Genomic DNA, 17,751 nt, shown 5'->3' on the forward strand with positions numbered 1-17,751 from the left:
CTTAAGCCGGACTTAAGCTGGACCGTATCAAATAGAGGTCTCTCGTTCCACTATTGGTTGCCATGCATCGCCTGAGCACGCACAACAAGCGCAACGGCAGGCAGGTCCAGTCAGATATCACATCACCACAAGGCTGACTTAATCATGACCATTGGGCTTCTAAACAAGGAAACGTTTGATGCAACCTGGACCATGGCGAGCCCAGCCCAGCCCAGCCCACCATTCCTTACCTCACGGCTCTTTGTTTTGTACCAAGACCGTATGAATCCCATGGCTCTTCCCACCGCCCACACCGTGCGGGGTTCGTGGTCGCATCCCCGCTTTCAGCTGTCCCACGCCGTCTTCCCTGTCTCAAACCACCTCTCACTCACCCAAATCTTCCTTCACAAACAAAATCCCATCACCCAAAAACAGACAACCACATAATAAAAAAAAGATGGTGAGATTCGGATCGCTAGTCTTGTGTGAAAGACTATCAAATGAGCTGCAGCTAACGTGTGTTTGACAGGCTGCACAGTTGACTCAGGAGCAAAGGGCGCAGTACAAGGAGGTGTTTGACCTCTTCGTAAGTTCTCACTCACCCCTCCGAGCTCTCTCCGTCACTTGGGCTGCCTCAATGCCCCTCACTCCCCCTTTCCATCAGGCTGGCGGCGCATTGTGTAGAGCTTGCACAACAAATTTCTCAAACTTCAAATCAAGCATCTCTACTAACGACTTGTCTGCGTGGAATAGGACAAGGATGGAACAGGTTAGTTTTTATGTTCTCCCATGAACCCTTTATTATTTTGGTTTGCTTCGCCTCCCGCCACCGGCAAACTGGGGGGTCAGTGAAACTCGACTTGAACCCTCTTTCGCAGGATGAGCGTCGGAAGACGGGAGCTGGCTTAGACCCCTTTTTTCCATCTCATATTGCTCTTTTCATTCATTACCCTTCTTGTTTTATATGCGATACCTCTATTACTTTTTTCTCCATCCCATCAACGGAAATTGACATTGTCCCTGCAGGTGACATCACCGCCCAGGAGCTTGGCGAGGTGATGAGGTCCCTGGGCCTCAACCCCAGCGACACCGAGTTGAACGACATGGTCAACGAGGTCGACGCCGACAACAACGGCACCATTGACTTCAACGGTGAGTTCGAATCACCTCCGCCCTCCGCAAGACCCCTCTTCCATATGGAACATATGCTGACGGACTTTCCTCTAGAGTTCCTCAACTTGATGGCGCAAAAGGTGCAGGTCGGCGATGCCGAGGAGGAGCTCAAGAACGCTTTCAAGGTGTTTGACCGCGACGGCAGCGGCACCATTTCGGCCGAGGAGCTGCGCCATGTCCTCACCTCGCTCGGTGAGAACATGACTGCGGCGGAGATTGATGAGATGATTCAAATGGCCGACAAGGATGGCGATGGATCAATTGACTGTAAGAGACTTCACATTTTCCCCCCTCTCTGCCTCACTATTGGGTGACTTGGTGGCAATGCTGACTCTACATTTCGATAGACGACGAGTTCGCCTCGATCATGATGAGAGAGTAAAGAAAAGAAAAAGGGGGTTTGTGGATTTCTTGGCGGTGATATCCATCGTTCAGTATTTTGTTTCTTTGGGTTTCCGGTCCGGTTATGTGGGTAGAGCGAAATCTGCCTAGTTTCTCTTTGGGCCTATGGGATTGGTCTCAATATAACGATACTCTCACGAAGTGGGATCTTGGAATGATCGACAACAACAACAGCTCGTGTCCCCTTTTTGGTTCTCGTGATCGGTCTCCGTCAGACCTGGCGTGCCAATGGTCTTGCCATTGAGCGAAGAAAGACTATTTCATATGATTAAGGTGAGTCTGTACTGGAGTCGCGTCGTAATGCTACATGTATTGGAGGATGTTGACTACCGACCTCGCTTTGACTAGCTTGTACTTCTCAGGCTACAGCGGCGCATCATGGCATTTCTCTGTCCTAGACCTGTCGAAGTTCAATAGGCATTGCTCAGCAGTGAGATCTCACAGAGATACAAATATGCTCTGCGTTGATCATGATTTATGAATTCATCTGTCTATCTGACTTACAGGGTGAATAATAGTATGCATGTCGATCAAGGATTTCTCGACTATCCAGCAGTGATGCATCGACACCCTATCACTTCATTTCAAACCAGCTCAGTTCCGAGAAGCATTTTCTTCCTAAACCAAGAGCTGGGCCCCTTTAAGCCACATCTTAGTACAAAGGCCCCCAAGCTACTGGTGCATCTTGCTTTTACCCAGCATATTCCGAACTGACTTGGCCTCGGCATCGCCCCCTACTGATCAGCACCTTTCCTCCGATTGTTTCACGGAACCTTGAGAATGGAATTGTCCTATAACCATGTGGTCATTCTCAGTGAGTGCCAGAAGACCGAAGGGCGGGTGTGCTGGATATTCTGAGGATAGGTAGGCGTAGTGACCACCGAGTTCGATCCCCAATGTCAAGGAGGCATGACTGCTGGCCAAGTCCCCCAAGTAAGATGGAGATTGTCTCCCTTGGTGATTGAGCCTTCGCATGAGCAGGTGTAATTATCTCAACAAGGCTGACCATGAGCGCAAGAAGCTGTGCGTTCTCATTGCGTTCTTCGTGTTTCAATGCGTTTTTCGAAATTTGTGACAGGCGACAAGCACGGTGTTCTCGAGCTCAATATACCAATGCTGGTGGACTACGAATGCATGGACCGTGTCTGTTCATGGTCCTTCATACCACGATGTCCGGCCAAATCGGTAGGAGAGCTAAAGCGAAGCCAGTCAGCACGTTGTTTCCGCGTGTGTTGAGTGATGAAGCACGTCACACGTACTGTCAAAGAACAATAACTGGCATTTCTGTCTGATACTGCCGCCGCAGAAGCAGATATGGAAGCCGTATGGCGTGGCGGTAGTCGAGTAGAAGGCTGAAGTAGAGGCCGTCCGAGAGAGATGGTCAACTTGAACGCCAATATTGAGTACAAAAAGACTGGTGATGCAGTAGATTCTGAGTCTCATCTTGAAGACGGATATCGATGTCGGCACCAAGACTGAACATGAAGAGCCACAGATAACGCCGGTCTCAATATCTGATGTAGGAACGGCTATTGAAGGTGTCAGCGGAGGATTTCTGCACGTAGTTGAAGCCAAGGCTAGAACTAGAACTAACCATAGCAACCAGGATTGAAAGCTCCCGCCAATAAACTTCTCTTCTTTTTCAGAGGCTTCCATGGGCTTTGGATCAGCCAGGCATATACGCAGTTTGGCACTGAGGCCAGCCGGTCGGGAGTATAAAAGCCGATCTCCTGTCCTCGTTTGAAGCTCAGACAGACAGTATTACCAGAGGATAAAGTTTGGCCGTTTGTCCAGTATTGCCAGGGGATAGCCACCAGTCTGCTGCTATACTTTCGTCTACCCAGTTGACCAGGCTTGAGACTAGTACGGCTCAGTCGTTCATCGGACCCTCTTTCTCCCTCCAGCTTATTCATTTCGTATCCTCGGGAAACGAAGAGGGATCATGACGCTCATTTGAGCGTTTATTACCAGAGGATAAAGAGGTATTTCAAAAGTACTGTTAAATATAAAAAAGGGGGTTAAAAATTAACGAAAGTAAGGGAAAAGAACCCTCTCAACCTGCCGGCGCAGGAAAAAAAAACACGACACAAACCAAACCCAAAGGGCAAAAACAGAAAAGACCAGGGAGGGCGGCTGGTCCAGGAGTTGTGCGTATACTATGAGGGATACGAAAGGGGGGAGGTAGGCGAGGTAAGGCCGGAGCCACTGGCGGAGGAGGGAGGCGGGGCGGTGGACGTGGATGATGAGGACGGGAGCCCCAACACTGGTACTGGAAGAGGGAGGCTGGGCGGGAGAGAAGACGGGGGGGTGGTCGGTTGAAGGGGTGGAGGTTGGTCGGTTGTGGGCAGAGCCCACAGACGTGTCGATTGTGAGTATTGGTCGTGTCATCTATATAGTGTTAGTATAATGTAGAAGAAATAGACAAGATTTTTATTGGTTATTGAAGCTGTCTGCAATCATTGCCTTACCTTGATTGTTCTGACGTGGTTGGGGAGAGAGAAGAGTTCACGAAATCACAACAAGCGGAAAACTCCTAATACACCAAGGCCTCATGTCAGAGGCGTGAGCCTTCCTTCATGGAGTCTTGAGCGTAGCTTCCTCTGTAGGGTGCTTTAAAAAGGAATACAGGAAGGATGTTATCGACTGGAGTATCATTTGTTGTTTGTAGACTGCTACCTGCCTCCCGAAAGCTCATCCATGACCGAAATCATTCAAGAACGAGGGAGTATGGCCATAGGAAGGCCAGCACTTATGCCGGCAACTACCCATGATACGCGCAGGCTACCATTGTGGCTCTGCTTTGATTGGAATCACCACATCCTGATGTCTTGGTTGATCCCAAAAGGAAGCCGCGTGTGGTGGCTCGGTTCTCCATGACCAGACGGCTTGATCTTGATGAATCAGGAACCCCATATCCATCCCGTTTATATCCTTCACTTCCACGACAAGTTTAGCCCTCCATTTAGGGTCAGGGGAATCGTCTTGAAATCCAATCTGACCCTCCCAATTTCCCCAAGGATTCTTGATACGCTCTTTCTCCCATCTTGAGTATTCACTCCAATGAGTGACTAAGATGCGATATTGGAGGCGGAAGAAGTCAAAGATGCTGTAAATGAATTGAAGAAACCAATTGTCGAAGTAGACGGTTCGTTGAACAAAACTTTCCCGCCACTCCATGAATTCATCAATGTTGTCTACCCGCGGTAAAAGATATTCCCTGCTTGGGGGTGTCGGTCCGCGTTGAGAGGTTGTGTGGTACATTAATCTCATCCAGTCGGTGCGGGCTATGAGCTCGAATGGACGAGTGGGACCTCCATGTCCTTCTTCCTGGACGTGCTGGGAAAGAACGTCGGTCGTGTTGGCTGCGTTCATGTTGTTGAGATCTATGGCAGCGTCCATCTTGTAATTGCACGGGTGCGATGTAGGGCGTCTTGGTCGGATGCGGTATTGCCGTATACGTATAGGAATATGTGCCAGGGAAGGACTAGTGGTATCGGTCAGTATCAACGTCTTCGAAAGGGGTTCGGGGCAGGCGTTATTACGAGAGCACTGGGACAGAGAAGGTGATGTGGTGAGATATCAAGAGTCAGGTTCTGTCGCAGGTGCATCCTTCTTTATATTCAAGAGAAAACCGCATTTCCATAAGCTACTGCCTAGATTACATGCCGCACCATGACGTGTCATCCACAGCGGTTCTTCGTGGCTTGAAGCATCCGCAGAAGCTGTGAACTTAACATCTCATCGCCATAAGCAAGTAGACCTGTTTGGTGCAAGTGGTAAGTGATGAAAGTGCTTGGTGCGGTCACTCGATCTCGTGGCCGTCTGAGGACTCCCTCGAGGGCTTTGGTGATGTCCCTGATCCAGGGTTTCACTCTTGTGGTCCATGATTGCGCTGACTCGCCTGTGCCATTGTTTTCCCAAGAGCAGATCCCACTCATCGCTTCGGCCAATGATGATCGCTTGCACGATACTCAAGACGTGGACCTCTACATCAAGTCTTGCACACGATGGTGCTACCAAGTGCCCACAATCGCGCGAGAAATCAATTCCAGATACGTGCAGTCTATATCTACAACACCATCCATGGCTACGCTCGGAAGGAACACTTTGTCAGACATGACGGTCGCCAGGATGCTGCCGCCGGCAACAAGTGGAGATAGACCGCAGAGTGAAGTACAACAAGGTGCGAAGTCAGGAAAGTGTGGCTCAAGTCGGTCAAGCCACAGCAGAAAGTGGCAGTGAGAAGAACAGTGCGAGACTCCCGTCTATCTTCTTGCACACAGTGCACGGCGCGACAGGTCCACGGACACACTTACAGAGCGCTGCGCTGAACTTCTTCTGCAACTTTACGAATACAGTCAACTGCGATCTACGACCACGCGCCTCCTGAACTCGGCAGATTCTCATCGATTCTGACTATGCGACAAGAAGCTTCACAGCTATACCGGTAGCGATGTCATCGGCAAAAGACCTCGTCGAATTCCCTGACGTGGAGGCGAAGCTCCAGAAACCATCCAAGCAATCCGCGTTCGAGAAACAGAGAGCCGAAGCCGAAGCAAAGAAGGCCCGCGAGGCTGCCGAGACCGCCGCAGTATACCAAGACTTTGTCAAGAGTTTCGACCACGATGACGATGACGATCCGAGACCCGGCCGGTTTGGCTCGATGCCTTCACAAAGACCCCAGCCCAAGGTGGCTGGGTTCGGCGGCGCTCCGTTGGGCGCACCTGCACCATCTAGGCGACACTTTGGCGCGTCCAATCCCAAGAGCGGCCCTGGTAGTCTAGGTCCTACTCCGAGCTTCAAGAGCGGTCCGGGAAGCTTGGGACCTCCGCCTGGCTCGCTTGGAAGGAAGAGGGGCTTCGACGCATACCGGCAGGAGAGGGACAGAGATGGCAGGCTCGGGTTCGAGGAAAGGGAGGAACCGAGTTCGGTCGCCAAGGTCTTCCACAACAGTGACGACGAGGGCGAAGCCAAATCAGACTCGAGAGCCGAGGAAGTCGCAGTGGCTAGACCTACGTTGCGTCTTTCTCAGCTGCCGCCTGGAACATCGCCTGCCTTCATCAAGTCATTGATCCCGACAAGCCTTAATGTCGAACACGTCAAGATTTTACCGCCTATGGGACCTTCGGGCACGGAGAAGAAATGCGCCGTAGCCATTGTCACACTATCGCCAGACACGCCAGCAACAGAACTGGATGCAGTCGTGAGCTCGCTACAAAATCGCTACCTGGGTTACGGCTGTTACTTGTCGTTGCACCGGCATTTATCCTCAACGGTGGCAACCGCGACAACATCGACTCTGGGTGGTACATCTGCCGGATCGCAGCCTTTTGGTGCCAAGCCTGTATCACAGCCAACAGCACCTGGTAACGCGACAACACAGCACGCCTTCCATCGAGGCTTTGCGCCGCCAACTTCGTATGGCCCAAATATCGGTGGATCAATCAATCGGAGCAGTATTCTTCACGTGCCGGTCAAGCCTCCAAACGATATAAAGATGGTGCACCTCATCAACAGGACCATCGAGTCGGTTCTGGAGCACGGCGTGGAATTTGAGGCTTTGCTCATGAGCCGCCCCGAGGTTCAACGCGAGGAGAAATGGGCTTGGATTTGGGACGCCCGCAGTGAAGGAGGTATCTGGTACCGATGGCGGTTATGGGAGATCGTCACAGGAGCGTCTTCTCGGAGTAACAAGGGACGGTATCTACCACTTTTCGACGGCAGCCATGCCTGGAAAGCTCCAGAGAAAGGTCTGCCATTCGAGTTCGTCACGGAGCTCGATGAGTTTGTATCCGACTCGGAGTATAACTCCTCAGACGACGAGGACTTTGACGGGGAGAACCGCGAGAATCAGACTCAGGGGCCTGAAGCAGAGGCTACCTTCTTGAACCCCCTCGACAAAGCAAAGCTTACCCATCTCTTATCACGTTTGCCCACAACTTTGTCTAAAATTCGGAAAGGAGATGTCGCCCGAGTGACAGCGTTTGCGCTTACGCACGCAAGCCGGGGTGCTAAAGAGGTCGTCGACATGATCGTCTCGAATGTCGAGAAGCCCTTTGCACTAACAGCGGCCAACCCAGAGTTTCAGTCAAATGGCAAAGAGAAGGGAAGACAAAGGGGCGATTCAGAGCCGCCTGAAGCTGAGCCAGAAGAGAAAACCGAGAAGGAGGGCCCTTACACGAGCGGCGCAAGCCTTGTGGGCCTATACGTTGTCAGCGACGTGCTATCCGCTTCCTCTAGTAGCGGTATTCAGCGTGCTTGGCGGTATCGACAAATCTTCGAAGGAGCACTCAAAGAGCGCAATATTTTTGAGGGTCTGGGGCTGATGGCCGAGAAGCTAAACTGGGGCCGATTACGGGCTGAGAAGTGGAAACGAAGCGTTGGTCTAGTCCTGAGCCTCTGGGAAGGTTGGTGTGTCTTCCCAACGGAGAGTCAGGAGTTGTTTGCCAAAACTTTCGAAAACCCGCCATCTTCAAAGACGCAAGAGCAGATCGAAGATGACGCAGCCAAGAAGGGTAGATGGAAGGTGGTTGAGAAGTCCTCGATGCCGGCCGCCGATGCTGCCACAACGAGCACCCTTGATCAGAGAGCGGCAGAGCCAACAGCTGACAAAGAGGTGGAGGACGTCGAAGGCGAACCAATGGACGAGGAGGATGTTGCCGGTGAACCCATGGAAGAAGACGATGTCATGGGCGAACCAATGAGCGAGGAGGATGTGGAGGGTGAGCCCATGGTGGATGATGATGTCGAGGGGGAGCCGATGGAAGAGGACGCAACCGAAACGGCAAAGGATCAGTCACCGTCAGGCGAGACCAGCAGCAAGGTAGAAGGAACGGCAGAGGCCGCGAAGACTGACGACGCCCCCACTGTCGGACGTTTGCAATTATCAACCCAGCCGAAGGGACAGCCTCGGAAAAGGATGAGAGCAGTGGACATGTTTGCTGACTCTGGGGATTCGGATGAGGGAAACTAAGCGCGCGTGGCGGACGCAGGCGCTGGTTCTTGAAGTAGGCCAAGACGACACCAGGGGCGAGACGGCGGGCTTGGACGATTGATAAAAACTGCTCACCCTATGAAGATCCTGGGTCTATCTGAAGAATAGTATTGTAAACGCATGTGTCTTGACTGGGCCGTGAGCGGGACGGGGTATATGTGAGAGGGGAATATGGCAGCCGTCCTGCAGAGGAAGGACGGGGCGGTCCAAGTTTAGGCTGCCCGAAGCCGCTTAGAGAGAGCGCGGCATGGCAATGCATAAAGGGTGATGGGCAGACAAGTTCATACGGATGGATATATGAAAGGGACGAGATATGACGGCATAAGTGAAGCGTCGGTTGACGGGTTCACCTTGGCGTGGAGGTGAGGGCAGTAATTGACGAGCCGTCTACATATTGCCTCTACAGAGATCTCTCCCTTCCTCACTTTCAGCAACATATATATAGCCCCGCGCCACAAGTTGCGGCGGAGAATGAAGAGAGAAGCCGCCTTAATGCCAACGACACAGGCACACAGGTTACATCACAAAGTGTCCACCCACGGGGTACCCTTTTTCGGAGCGCTACTTCTGCACAGCCATGGATACGCATTCTTCGTGTGAAGCGGTTTCTTGTTGGGTAGGCTCGTAGAGAGAGAGGGCGAGAGAGCGAGAGAGAGGGGTGGTCTGGTTCGACGACCGTCTCGTTGTGAATTTTTGGTGGTGCTTGACCGGATCCGGCCAATCAAAACTTGCTCACTTCCCTTGCCTCTCGAGCCTCTAACGGTGGAGTATGTAGTCGGTTGTTTTTTTTTTTTACTTGCTCGCTCCCACCCTCCTTACGGTGACTACGGCGTTCCTCACCTTTCTCCTACGCTCGAATTTCCTGATGTAGAGAGCCTGGCCGTGGGATACGCATTCTTTTATGGGTTGATTTTTGTAGGGTCCCTCGGAATGCTTGGGCTTTTGGGAAATCTGTGGTGCGATATCCGTGCGGGTTTGTCGTTGGCGCGTGGACGACTAACACGGGTGGAGGATGAAGGGCCCAACTCAGGCTGGTGAGGCTGGGCCGACCGCGGACTCGGCACCGACTCGCGGGAGCGAGAGGATGAGCCCAGTCAGACGGTCAGCGGTAATGTTTGAGTAAGTGGGATGGAAAGTGCGTTTGTGGTCGCACAGGATCTCGAAGTCTGGACCCTTGACATGATCTTACAGTTCCCTCTGATGATGGATCTTACAATCGATATAGGGGGGGGCACGACGACATGTCATTATGCAAGAATGGCATGAAAGAAGAAATATGACCTCGAGGGCCTGCTCTCATATCCTCATGTACTGTGTAAAGAGACAAGACTGGTTTACGGAGAGTAAGGGAAAACGGGAACTCGGTACTAAACGGCGATCCAGAGTTAGCTTCTTATCAAGTTGGGCAGCGTATCCCGGCAGAAAAAGAGAAGAGCAGGCGGCTTATTCTCATAGCCGGGAGCTGTGTCTTGCTAGTCAGCCACATTTCTCTCACGTCTTTCTTTGTTTCTCCCTTTTCCGATGCGATGCGACATGTCTTGTGCTGGTAATTGGGGATCGTATCTGGGCATGAGAGAGATAGACGCTCGGGACGCTTCTGCGGCGAACGCCATGTCAACGTGGGAAGCGCGCCGCGTCCAGACCATAGATTACGGGCTTGAGGTAAAGTCCCAACCGCGGCCGGCTTACCATTTCAAGCACTGCGCAGCAAAGCCGAGTTGGTGGTGGTGCTGCTGCTGGGTTGGCCCTGCTATCGTGTTGGATAACGTGCCTTAGAGTTGGTTAGAAAGTTGCCGTCAAAAAAAGCTTGCTCCGAACAAGAGTGAAGAAGAGAGATGGATAATCAGGGCAATCTAGAGTCATCCCATGTTCGATTATTATAAGGCATTGAGGTTGGAAGTGAGGAACCATGGACATGACTGGGCTCGGATTGTAAGACGAGGTTGAGGTGGCATAGCCGGAAAGGGTATCTGTGCATGTACCTGTCCAGTGGTTCTAGGCGTACGGACAGACATGGCATGCCGTCTGTGATGAGAGCTGCAGACAGACCCCTCTTCCCGCCCGGGCTTTCATCGCAGATACTGATGTAAGCAGACTTGTCACTGGGCACTGAGATTTCGGTAAGGTATCTGTACGATATTCGTACCCTCATTGAATTAATTATCTTTGTAATCCATGCGTCGAGTATCCGAGCAAGGCAGAAAGCGAAGCAGGCGGCGGACAGCGAGCGAGGCATGTAAGGTAAGGTAGTAAACCCCCCGCACGTGGGGCTGTTTCGATGCGCTACCGGGATGCCGTACCTCACCTGGCTCGCTCACCCCCCTCCCGCCAGCCGCGCCCCATCCATCGCCCACGCCCACCGCCGCTGTCCACTGTTCGCCCGTGCTTCTCTTGGGCGTCTCCTCTTGCCGCTGCTGGCTGGGGGGGGCTCGGAACTGGAACTCACTTTCAAAGGCTCACACTGGGCTGGACTACCTTAGACGATGCCGTGAATGCCAAGGACCCAGGCAGGACATCGAGCATAGGGGCCGCTAGTGCTGGTCAGGGACCCAAGGCTACCCGAGAGGAGGCAAGTGCCTACCTACCTGTATGAGGTGGTTCAATGGTTGTACCTCTTGCTGAATTCAGACCGGGGGAAGGAGTGAGGAAGAAAGAGAGGAAAGAAGGGACCTACCTTGGCTGCTCTTCAAGTTACCTACCTTACCTTATCCAAAGGTACCTACCTACCTTGACTCGACTCGAGCAGGTGCTACTGGTGTTGACCGTGTTGTTCCTTCCCCAGTCGCAGTGGACTATCTGTACAGGCCAAACCCCGTCTCCCCCGACGCCGACGTCCTTTCCACCTCAAACGGTCCACTGGGGCCGTTTCCTGTTCCCATGGACCGCCGCTGTTTCTGCCCTCTGCCAACCCGCCTTTGTAACTTTGTCTTCCCTGACCACCACCCACACACTAAGCACTACGGATACCTTACCTTGGGCACCAGGGCAGCTAAGGTAAAGGTAGCAACGATCCCACTGCTTTGCCGACCCGGCGCTTCTCTCTGAGTCCTGTCTACTTTCCATTTCATTCAATACCCAGAAGCCCGCCCTTACGACCCCCCGGCCTTTGCGCGCAGCTTTAAACCTCTTCACGCTCGAAACGCCGCTCGTTTCTCTCGCCAAACCTCCAGCTCTTGCAATCCCGCATTTCTCACCTCGACATCGTTACCGATTTGCTTTGCGCTGGAAGCCCCGACGACTCACCTTACCGCCGGCGCCGGCTCGATCATCACATGGCCTTTCTTACCCGCTGAGCCGATTTCACCCATCGTTGCCGGATACATAGCTTGCTTACCTGCGTCGCAAACAAGCCCACCAAAAAGAGACCGACCAGCAGCGACCGCGAACCATACGACGACCAGAACCAAGACTCGACGAACGCCGCCGCCGCACCTTGAGAGCTGGCTCCCGCCTTCATGTTCCACGCCGCCGTTCACTCCCACCGTCCGAGGTCTATTGGGGCGGAAGCCTGAGCGAGCGACATTCATCGCAGCTTTTACTTTTGCAATTACCTTCTTAGAGAAGCCCGGAGACTCTGCCGCAACCTGGAAGATCGCCAAAATTTCTACCCCCTCTCACGTATCATAGCAACCTTGAGAGCCACCCCCACCACAGCCCACCATGCCGCTCATCAACGGCCAGAAGATGGCTTGGTAAGTCACAACGTCCTATTCCTTCCGTCCCTGTCCTCTCTCATTTCGCTTTCTCTTCGCCGTGTTCTCGTTCGCTGTACCACGACCACGACTTGCGATTTTCTCTGTGCATCGATGGATTCCCGCAACTCGCTTTCTGCTAGACCCTGAGCTGACCATTTCACCCTCCGCTCTTCAGCGAGCCATGCATCCGTGGTCATCGCTCCACCAAATGCACCCATGCGAATGAACGCTTGATGGTCCCCGTTCGAAAGCCAGGCAGACCTTTGAGCACATGTCCTCATCCACCCTCCCGCGGTTGCGGCTGTGGTAGCGTAACGGCCGCCATCCCGAGAAAGCAGAAATGCGGCTGCGGCTCCAGCAACGCCGGAACCCCCGCAGAATCCCCCAGTGTCATCAAGGCAGAATCGCCGGCGAGCGATGTCCCGCCAATGTCCCCGACCAAGGCATCCGCCGCCTCCTTTCGCATACAAAAGTCCGCCCCCAAGGCGGCCAGTCGCAAGCAGTCGTTCGATCCCGTGAACCTCGAGAGAATGGATGCCACCAATATCAACATACTGCCGCCATACGACATGGCCCAAGCGAATCACATGCCGCAAGCCAACGGTGGCATACCGGGCATGCCCGCACCTAGAAATGGGATGGAGTACGGCGGTATGACCATGATGGGCGGCGTTAACGGCGGTTTCCACCAACCCATCATGTATCCAATGTTCCCACAGCAGATGCCCGCGCCCATGTTTCCTTCGGGAGCCGCGATGTCGATGCCTCAGCCAAATGCCGTACCATCAGCCATCAACACGCCACAGACTGCGACAGCGTCGACTCCGATGGCAGCGGCGTCGAATAGGGGATCTTGCTGCTCGGGAAAGACAAAAGGGGCGCCGAAGCCCGCCCCTCCGCCCTCGTTGACGAGTACCAGCACGGGTGGCTCATGTTGCTCAGGGCCGAGCAAAGCCGAGGGGAGCTCTACACAGCCTTCTAGTGTCAGCTCGAGCCCCAAGACGCAAGCAAAGCCTAAGAACGGCGGTTGTTGCTCTAGCAAGGCGCCTGCGATAGACACAAACGTACATCACATGTCGAATGGCCATATGTCGCCGTCGAGCGCCATAGCCATGTCGCCTTTCCAGACACCTACCGCCATGCCCCAAGGCATGTTCAACTCATACTTTCAACCAACAATTTTCACATATCCGCCTCAATACGGGTCTTGGATGTCACCGCTACAGCCTGCACAGTGGAAGCAGCAGATGGAGGCGCAGCAGTATGGTCAACCAATCCCGCCGCCGGCCGCATACGGCATGCCGAACTCGCTTTTTACCCCAGATGGTACAACCCCAATGATGCCCGAATCAACATCACACATGTGCAGCTGTGGCGACGGCTGCCAGTGTGTGGGCTGCGCGGCTCACCCTTACAACGATGCGACACAAGACTACGTGCGATCTGCATACACAAGTATGCTGGACGACTCTTATGGAATGACGAATGGTACGAACGGCACGAACGGCACGAACGGTACGAATGGGCACTCGGAGACGGCAACGACCAACGGGACTGGCGCCCGCGGAATGGACGTACACACGAACGGCGAAAATGGCGGTTCTCCTGCTGGGCCGCAAACACCTTCCGATGGAGCCTCAGTGTTGAGTGAAGAGCAGGCACTATCGGCGAACGACTTCTTCTTCGTGACATATCCGTTCAACGGTGACGGATGCGCTGGCGAGACGTCGTCATGCCCATGCGGCGACGATTGTCAGTGCCTCGGCTGCTCGATACACAATAACTCGCCCATGCCCGAGTCAGGATGAGGGGTGTTCGGGTGTGTCGAGCTAGGGTCCGCAAAGGATTAGGTTTTGCGGAATGTTTTACCCTCCACGATGGATACGAAGGAGTCTTTTGGAAGGTCGGCATTCTTCAGCCGTTTTCGAGTTGCATACGCGGTGTTTGGGACGATACCCTCTACTGGCCGCATCATAGTACTGATAGAATAAGTACTCGTTCATAGAACGTTTGACGATCCAGTGATTGAAATCGAAACAGAAACTATTCAACACTTCCCTCGAGTATCGTGCACAGTGAAGCCAAGAATGAGCTGGGAAATACCTTCACTGTGCTGAGACAGCTAGAAATTGATAGACGATAGAACCCGGGCTCAAGTGCCGTAATTCAGACATTACTTTCGGAGTTGGCGTAGGCAGGAGAGGGGAACTCGGCACGGTGTGTGCTGCCTTCCGGCGCCGAAGTTGGGGTATCCACTGCTCCGGTCCCCAGGGCAGCCACGCCGCGAGACCAGGGGAGTCTCCAACTTTTTCTTACCGTCAGGAGGCACGGACGTCGACTTCTCGTACAACAACTTCACCGCAAACGACTAACCTTCCAACTACCTACCGTACCTTACTTTGATATCCAGCACCATTGCAATTTCTCCCCTCTCGAGGTTCACGCACCTGCATTACCTGCCGCCGCAAAATTCACACTTCACTCAAGTCCGTTCGCCGTCGGCATCCTCCGAATATTGCCACCCCCCTTCCTCTGGGTGCGCAGGCCAATTCGGCTGATCGGCTTCACCGTCGCGGCAGATTCTCCCAGCCTGAAACTGTGGTCAAACAAAGAGACGGCCACGATTCGACGTCGGACCAGAGATCCTTACCCCACACACCCACCACCTCACTCTGTCAAGTTTCTCTTTGGGGAGAGAGCAGTCGCCATCCTTGTCAAGAAATATCTGACGTGCGACCTTGCTTGTCACATTTTTTGGGAACGAACCCCAAAAGCAGGGAGAAAAGCTTGTTTTCTGAGGTTCTTTCGAGAAGGACGTGTTGCAAACAGGCGAGGAGGGGTCTTTTGTGTGTTTAGCGAGGGTGCCTTATCGTGGATCTTTTCATCTTAATCTCGTCCAAACTTGGCGCATCCTTGCGCAGAAGGGTAACTCACTCATTTGAACGTCAATTTGTCCTCTGAAGTATGGCCGGAGGCGACGAACGCTCGGGCGAGCGGAGGGGTGAGGAGCGGAGATACGGACGGACCCGCTCCCGGTCGAGGTCAAGGTCCCCGAGACGGCACCGGGATGAAGTGAGGCGGAGGTCACCCGTCGGCGAGGGCGGTTCGCATCGGGAGCGGAGAGCGAGATCTCCCCGCGGAGACGACGGCGGCAGCCGCCGCGACCGCGACCGCGATGACCCGGAGGATCGGGATTCGAGACACAGGCATCGACGCCATCACCACCATCGTCGGCACCGGGATAGTCCGCGTGATACTGCCAGCGGCGGCGGCACTGCTTCGAAAGAGAAGAAGGCGGCTGCTGTGGCGGTGTCGTTGCCGTACGAGGCGCGCCAGCTGGGCAAGTCGGAGATGGAGGTGTTTCGGCCGCTGTTGGCGTATTACCTCGACCTGCAGAAGCAAAAGGACATTCGCGAGATGGACGAGAGGGAGGTGAGGGGTCGGTGGAAGAGTTTCGTGGGGAAGTGGAACCGCGGGGAGCTGTCGCAGGGGTGGTATGATCCCGAGATGTTTGTCTCTGCCAAGGAGAGGGCTCTTGAGGTTGGGATTGATTCGCGGGGGTCTGATAGTAGGGAGCTAGAGGAAGTGGTGGAGAGGAGCGAGGAGAGGGATCATGACAGGGAGAGGACTGATGATGAGGATGATGGGGATCGCAATGATGAGGATGCCGACGACGACGACGACGACGATCTTGGACCGAGGTTACCCCCCACCTCGCGCGGCACCGGCCAGCGCTCCGGCCCCGGGATCCCCAATATGGCAGACCTCTCCCTGCAGCGCGAGACCCTCGCTGAGGACGCGGCGCGCGACCGCTCGGCGCGGGCATCGGATCTCCGGCAGGCCCGTAAAGAGGACAGGAAGCTTCAGCGGGAGAGGCTGGACGACGTCGCCCCGCGCGCGGAGGCGGGAACGCGGGAGCGGCAGCTCGAGAAGAGGGCGGCGGTCAACGAGAAGATGAAGGAGTTCCGGGAGAAGGGGTTAGGTGGGGATGGTGGGGTGGCGGAGGTGGGCGAGCAGGAGCTCATGGGTGGCGGGGATAGTTTTGCCGAGTTGAAGGCGATGAAGGCGCGGGAGGAGAGGAAGAAGACGGAGAGGGAGGTGAGGAGGGAGGAGATTGCGCGGGCGAGGGCTGCTGAGCGGGAGGAGAGGGTTAGGGAGTATCGGGAGCGGGAGGAGGGGGTTATGAAGGGGCTGAGGGAGCTGGCGAAGCAGAGGTTTGGGTGAGGTATGGGAGATGTGAGTGTAAAGGGGGAGGATGTTATCATGGTCTGGGTCTAGGCTGGGTAGATTGGCAAGGTAGTATATAAATCCATTGGTTCGTAGGTATCTGGATGAATGCGCTCTATCTGTCTTCGTCGTGACTTTTTCGGGAGGCGGCTCGGCGGTCATCGTAGGGTCGAGTTGGGCTTCAGGTGAGAGCGACGATCTACTAGTAGGGGTAGTAGATGGATTAGTCGGCATGTCTAAAGTTGCTGGCTTGTCACGCTCGTCTCGCTCGTTTGAACGATGTGTAACGAATACGTGCGGGTTGCTAGGTTATGATAGAGAGAGGGAGAGACGATGTCCTTGGGGCTATATCTGTTGGCTCGCTACGTTCGTCTCGCCTGTTTGGATAGTATGGGACGAATACGTGCGTGTCGTTGGGTCGTGGACGGAGTTATAAGATAGTTAATGCGAATCTCTTGTGGGGATGTGAGTCTCTTAGTATGCTTGTGTTTCAACTTCCTTGACTTGAATATACAACTTCTTGGGCCCGAAAATTTTGGATAAATGTGTTTCCTTTGAATTGGCGTGAGTTACTTGGACGAATGTTGTGTTTTTGTAAAGAAGCTAGACTACTTTGTTGAAAAATATAAAGAGTATGTATTATAGGTAGAAGTCTTATTTATAGTCTTATGTACCCCCGATTATTGCTTTAACAAGAAGACCGTTTATATTGAAAACTGAGAAACCTTTGATTCTGACATGGCATGTGATCTGTTAAGAGTAGCTGGGCTTTTGTTGAACTGGTAGTTCTAGAGGAGTTGCGGCCTCGAAGGCTTTTGGCCTTGAGAGAAAGCCGGTAGAGATGCTTCATGGGCGAGTTCATGGCCCCATTTCCTACTACAGTGATACTCGCTGGCTCGTCATGCTAGCTCACCACGCTCATCTGCACGATGTGTGACGAATACGTTCGATTCGCTGGATAATGGGCGTTGGCAGGGTCTTTCTTTGGTTCTTGTCTCTTTCAATGGGGTGAGCTTGAGTGAATCAGGCAACCCGACAGTATACGGCAAGCTTGACCTCAGCACAATCACCATCTCACTGCTACCATCGCCTCTGCCCGGGCCCATTGCCTCTACATGAGAGTCGCTAGATGCCGCTGGCGTGAATCCTTTTATAAGACGGTAAGACGGATCGTGTTAGAGGAAGGAGATCTTCGTCTGAACCTCCCGGCTGCCAGGCCGAACCTCCCCAAGTACACGCTTGTGATAAGTTAGCTCTTTTCCAGGAACGCCAGAAAGATTA

General features: G+C 53.7%; 5 protein-coding genes across 5 annotated transcripts; all 5 read left to right on the forward strand.

Annotated features, from left to right (window-relative positions):
* The first annotated feature begins 364 nt into the window (after positions 1-364).
* On the forward strand, positions 365-1,717 carry HER10_EVM0004414 (calmodulin). Its single transcript, XM_035474062.1, has 6 exons — positions 365-439; positions 509-565; positions 733-748; positions 1,006-1,131; positions 1,207-1,419; positions 1,500-1,717. The coding sequence occupies exons 1-6, from the start codon at positions 437-439 to the stop codon at positions 1,532-1,534; spliced, it is 450 nt and encodes a 149-aa protein (XP_035333918.1). The 5' UTR covers positions 365-436; the 3' UTR covers positions 1,535-1,717.
* A 4,193-nt stretch (positions 1,718-5,910) lies between these two features.
* On the forward strand, positions 5,911-8,860 carry HER10_EVM0002536 (coatamer subunit protein). Its single transcript, XM_035472242.1, has one exon. It carries the CDS (start codon positions 6,008-6,010, stop codon positions 8,525-8,527), a length of 2,520 nt encoding a protein of 839 aa, XP_035333792.1. The 5' UTR covers positions 5,911-6,007; the 3' UTR covers positions 8,528-8,860.
* Positions 8,861-12,476: 3,616 nt separating this feature from the next.
* HER10_EVM0006517 (copper fist DNA binding domain-containing protein) lies at positions 12,477-13,225 on the forward strand (the record flags this gene model as incomplete). Its single annotated transcript, XM_035476100.1, has 2 exons — positions 12,477-12,943; positions 13,120-13,225. The coding sequence occupies 2 exons, from the start codon at positions 12,477-12,479 to the stop codon at positions 13,223-13,225; spliced, it is 573 nt and encodes a 190-aa protein (XP_035334059.1).
* Positions 13,226-13,490: 265 nt separating this feature from the next.
* On the forward strand, positions 13,491-14,051 carry HER10_EVM0012195 (copper fist DNA binding domain-containing protein; the record flags this gene model as incomplete). Its single annotated transcript, XM_035481595.1, has 1 exon — positions 13,491-14,051. The coding sequence occupies one exon, from the start codon at positions 13,491-13,493 to the stop codon at positions 14,049-14,051; it is 561 nt and encodes a 186-aa protein (XP_035334466.1).
* Positions 14,052-15,207: 1,156 nt separating this feature from the next.
* HER10_EVM0007451 (uncharacterized protein) lies at positions 15,208-16,467 on the forward strand (the record flags this gene model as incomplete). Its single annotated transcript, XM_035477006.1, has 1 exon — positions 15,208-16,467. The coding sequence occupies one exon, from the start codon at positions 15,208-15,210 to the stop codon at positions 16,465-16,467; it is 1,260 nt and encodes a 419-aa protein (XP_035334117.1).
* Between the last annotated feature and the right edge of the window lie 1,284 nt (positions 16,468-17,751).

The sequence above is a fragment of the Colletotrichum scovillei genome (assembly GCF_011075155.1).
Source record: "Colletotrichum scovillei strain TJNH1 chromosome Unknown Contig00005, whole genome shotgun sequence".
NCBI classification, from domain to species: domain Eukaryota; kingdom Fungi; phylum Ascomycota; class Sordariomycetes; order Glomerellales; family Glomerellaceae; genus Colletotrichum; species Colletotrichum scovillei.